This window comes from Stegastes partitus, unplaced genomic scaffold (assembly GCF_000690725.1).
Source record: "Stegastes partitus isolate 25-593 unplaced genomic scaffold, Stegastes_partitus-1.0.2 Scaffold1526, whole genome shotgun sequence".
NCBI lineage: Eukaryota > Metazoa > Chordata > Actinopteri > Pomacentridae > Stegastes > Stegastes partitus.
Genome location: NW_007579257.1, coordinates 16,269 through 20,817, shown reverse-complemented (window position 1 = coordinate 20,817; position 4,549 = coordinate 16,269). Strand labels below are relative to the sequence as shown.

The window sequence follows — 4,549 nt, the reverse complement described above, 5'->3', positions numbered from 1 at the left end:
TGTTTTTTTCCCCCCAAAACAGGCATATTATTGAGCGGTACTGTAGTTATCAGAAATGTGCTGAAGATGTTTGGACATTCAGCTCATACATAATTTCATCTTATTTTCAGACATGTCAGTAATGTGAATATGTTATATGGCTCTTCTCAGCTGACCTCATCGCCACGGCGGCACAGCTGACCAATCAGAGGCTGGTGTGCGTCCTGGAGGCGTGTCACCTGGGCGGAGCCTCCACGGAGCTGGTCCTGAGCCGAGCCTTCCACCTGACCGACTGATGCATCATGGGAGTTTTTACACCTGGGCGTTTTGTTTTGATTTACTGATGCACTTTACGATGTTTATGTTGGGAGTTGTAGTCTTTAACTCTCATTGGACTACAGTTTAGGAGCCTGTTACTGGTTTATTTGAGCACTTTACAAGGTTCAGAGTGATTCTACACACTGAGTGATGTCTGACGTTAGAAACGCCTCCAGCAGCTGATGGGAGGAAGTGAGAAGAAGAGCAGAAATCATTTGTGTTTGAGGGAGAAATAAAGAAGTGAGAGTGTTCAGCTCCTGGTCCGCAGTTCAGATTCTTCTTATTTCCACTTCAATGGATCAAACAGTGTTAAAGCATCAGAGACGGATGTTTGTGCCTTTTGTGTTCATGAAAGGAAGTCTGACGCTATGAAGAGTCTGCACTGTGCTGTCACAGGAAAGCCTCCAGTGATGCTGGGAGCTCTGGTTCTGGTGCCGGGAGCTCTGGTTCTGGTGCCGGGAGCTCTGGTTCTGGTCGGAACACTTCAGTATGTTTCTAAAAATGTTTTTATCGTGTGAAGTTATCTTGAAAAGTACATTTATTATGTCGTCGTGCTCCTTCCTGCCCCTGTGACTTAAAGCTTTGCCCTTTTTTAAACTTACATTTTAAATTATTCTTCAGTTTCTTCTCAAGTTGTGAAGAAAAAAACCTTTTTTTCATCCTCTGAGCGACGTCTGGACGTTTCAGCTCAGCCAGAAAATCTGAGGATTCTTTCACCTTCTACAGTTTCTGACTGATGAATGGTGTCATTTGAAACAAAACAAGCTGTTTGGTGCCATGCTGGAGGATTTCACTGAGACGTTTACGGTCTACAGGACACGAAATACAGAAATGAGTGACCCTCAGTGTGTCTGAACTCCTGGTTCACTGTCAGTGTCGTGTTCGTCCTGCTGCTGAAACCTCTCAGCTTTTTCTAAACTGTGAACTTTTGAATGATGAAAGGACAAATGTTTTGTTTCATAGCAGTCTAATAAATCCTCCTCTGTCTTTAATATCATGTTGTTCTGTCGTCCTGCTGCTGCTTTTACCTCACAGGAAGCTCCAGTTTGTCCTTTTTAAAGGGACGTCAGAGGATTAAAGAACCAACAGCTCAGATTTTTGATTTACATTTTAAACGCTGCATGTTTAATTTTCCAACAACAGACTGGGACAACAATCACTTTTCTATAGTCGATCATCAGCTCATCGGGACGCTTGTGGAACCTGCAGGTGTGTTCAGGTGATGGAGGAACAGGTCAGGCAGCATCAAGGTCGGTCTCACCGTTGTGTTTATTACTGACAGGAGCTCAGAGCATCACATAGTGCAACATACAGCCGGATACGTCCTGACAATCAGCAAGACACCACAAACCACGGGAGAGGCGGAGGTGTGACTGGTGGGGACTGTTTCCTGGTGTATGTAGGGGACGGTCCACCGTGGATCAGACTATTTGCTGGTGTATGTAGGGGGAAGTTCACTGTGGATCAGACTATTTGCTGGTGTTTGTAGGGGACGGTCCACCGTGGATGTGGTGTTCAGCTGCGCTGGCTGTGTTTCTGACAGACGTAGCGCAGCTTGGTGGAGCAGTGCAGGTCATTGAGGCGTCCGTCGAAGTGAAGATGAGCGCAGTCTTCGTCTCCGGGACCAAGACCATGAGCCGTCCAGCTGTCCGGCTGACCCGGCTTCCAGCGCCTGGAAACCACCACAAGCAACGTAAACACGAGGTGAGCAACACTTGTTTCAGGGCTCCTTGACTTCATAGAAACTCATTGAAAATGTGACGTTTCTAATCTTCTTCGGACACTTGACCTGGTTTGGTTTTTCCAAGGTGCTCAGTCAGTAAGTGCTCCTGCAGTTCATGTCACTGTTTGTTGTAACGGTTAGTTGATAAAGACTGAAGGCAGGAACCAAGTCAGACTTCTTTTCTAAAGTCCACTTCCTAAAAGTGTTTCCAGTGTCCTGCTCAAAGGGATTCTTTGGGTTTCGGGTTGTAACTAAATTAACTAACCTAATTCTGAAATTATTTGGGGCATTTGTTCAGAGTATAAAATATTGTAGGTTCTTAACCTCAACATTTAAATTAGTCAAGAAAAAATGTATATTAAACTATATTGCAAGGTCTGAATATTAATATTTGAATTAGTCAGAACTGGAAACACCAACAGAACCTCCACTGACCTTGACAGCGCTGTGAGAGGAACAACACTCAGTAGAATGACAGACAGACCAACAAACCTCCGGTTCATGACGTAGGGCGTCTGGTTGACCCACTCCCACTTCCCCGTCCTCTCATCGGTCAGACCGATCCAGTAGAAGCTGCCTGAGGTGTGACGGGTCACAAAGTCCTGGTGGACAGACGGAGGGACACCTGGTTTCACTGCTCTGTGTTCATGCTGGACGTTGTTGTCCACACAGCTGAGACAGATGGACAGACTCACCCACTCCTCGTCGGTGAGGAGGATGACCAGGTGGGACTCGTGTCCGTTGCACCAGTCTCTGGCGTCGTCCCACGACTGTGGATCCGAGCTGAAGTAGTAACAGCTGGAGCTGAAGGGGTTCCAACCCAGAGGACAGCAGCCGTCCGCCGTCGAGCCTGAGACCGAAGGACGGGAGAAGATCTGACAACCTTCTAATACTTCTGCCTTCATAAAGAGTGTGGACTCATTTGGAAGCTGAGGACACCTGGTGGACACGTGGACCTCCCAGAACCTTTTAGACAAGATTACAACTAAATGTTTTCATGAGGTGAGAGAATTTTGGCCAAATGAGGATATTACTGGATAAAACTAAGCTTTTTCTAGAGAATGTGGACCTTTGAGAAAAGGCCAGAAGACACTACAGCAGAAGGTTTGGAAGTCTGACGGACCGCCTCCTGCAGTATCCAGGCTCTGCTTTGACTTGGTTTCTGGTGGCTTTGCTTTTAGTTGTGGAACTTGGTTTGGGATAGGTTTTGAACTGGTTTAGGACTGGTTTTAGCTGGTTTTAGACTGGTGTAGAACTGGTTTTAGACTGGTTTAGGACTGGTTTTAGCTGGTTTTAGACTGGTTTTAGACTGGTTTTAGCTGGTTTTAGACTGGTTTAGGACTTGGTTGTGGACTGGTTTTGGGCTTAATTTTAGCGGGCTGTTGGACTGTGTTTTGGCTGGTGGTGAACTAGCTGCAGATGGATTTTGGGCCGGTTTAGGACCAGTGTAATGCTGGTTTGATTGGTGCCATCATAGGACAGTCCATGTCCTGCCTCAGCTCCACCTCTATGCTCTGGTTCAGGTTATCTGGGGGGTGGAGGTGTCCAGTGCTGCAGTTGGAGAAGCTTCAGAACGCGCTGCAGGAACCCAGCAGGCGGCGCTGCTGAAGGTTCAGACATCTTCGGTCTCTGTGAGTTCGTACTCGAAGCCTTTTCTAAACATCTGAGAAGTGTTTACCGTTGTTGATGATGCGTTCGAGGGAACACTTGAGCCCCGCGACCGTCCTCCTGATGGAGTCGAGAGCTGAGAGCTGCTTCAGCGCCTCCGACACTGAAGGAACAACAGAGCCTGGGTGAGCCGGTGAACACCGAGGGTCGGCACAGGGTCTGTGCAGGGTTTCATACCTGACGTCAGCTGGTCCTTGTTGCTCTCCACAGCAAACTTCAGCCGCTGGACGTCTTTAGCTGCATCTGGAGCAGAAGAAGGACAGATTAGAGGCGGCAGTGTTTGGGGTGTAGACAGATGATCGTGTTACCTTTGGTGAGCTGCTGGGCGCCGCTCAGCGAGTCACTCAGGTTGGAGACACTTTTCTCCACAGACCACAGACGGCTGGACGTCTTCGCGCCTGCACACAAGTGATCCACAGTTAAGGTCATATTTCACATACGTGACCCTGTCAGCCGGCACAGCCTGGGATGTCTCACCACTTTCAATTCAGAGCACAGAACTGCACATTAACAATAATTAACTGTGTCATTAATGCGCACTCACCACTGGCTGCCCAAACCATGATTGGACTTTTGGATGAGTTTCTGTCACGGTGAGGATTAAATGTAATTTGGGATGAATTTCAAGTCATTTGGACTCATTTTACATTGTTTTGGAAAAGTTTTTGGTCACATTAGAAAACTTTTGATGAAAGTTTGAGTAATTTTGGTCAAAGAGTCTCACTGGACAAATTTGGAGTTAGGAGTCACTTTAGGCACACTGCACACATTTTGAGAAATTTTAGACTCAATGTGCATCATCTGGATGCCTTTTGAGTCGACCATCCATCCATCATCCATCATCCATCCATCCATCCATCC

The 4,549-nt window shown here is 47.0% G+C and overlaps 1 protein-coding gene across 1 annotated transcript in view; it reads right to left on the bottom strand.

The window, feature by feature from the left end:
• Window positions 1-1,399: 1,399 nt before the first annotated feature.
• Window positions 1,400-4,549, bottom strand: part of asgr1a (asialoglycoprotein receptor 1a) — a 4,766-nt gene continuing 1,616 nt past the window's right edge. Inside the window, exons 3-8 of the mRNA XM_008300315.1 lie at window positions 3,997-4,086; window positions 3,866-3,931; window positions 3,699-3,791; window positions 2,716-2,870; window positions 2,513-2,622; window positions 1,400-1,969 (exon numbers count right to left, since the gene is read on the bottom strand). Coding sequence (XP_008298537.1) covers window positions 1,813-1,969; window positions 2,513-2,622; window positions 2,716-2,870; window positions 3,699-3,791; window positions 3,866-3,931; window positions 3,997-4,086 — 671 coding nt within the window. The 3' untranslated portion in view covers window positions 1,400-1,812. The remainder of the gene's footprint in view (window positions 1,970-2,512; window positions 2,623-2,715; window positions 2,871-3,698; window positions 3,792-3,865; window positions 3,932-3,996; window positions 4,087-4,549) is intronic.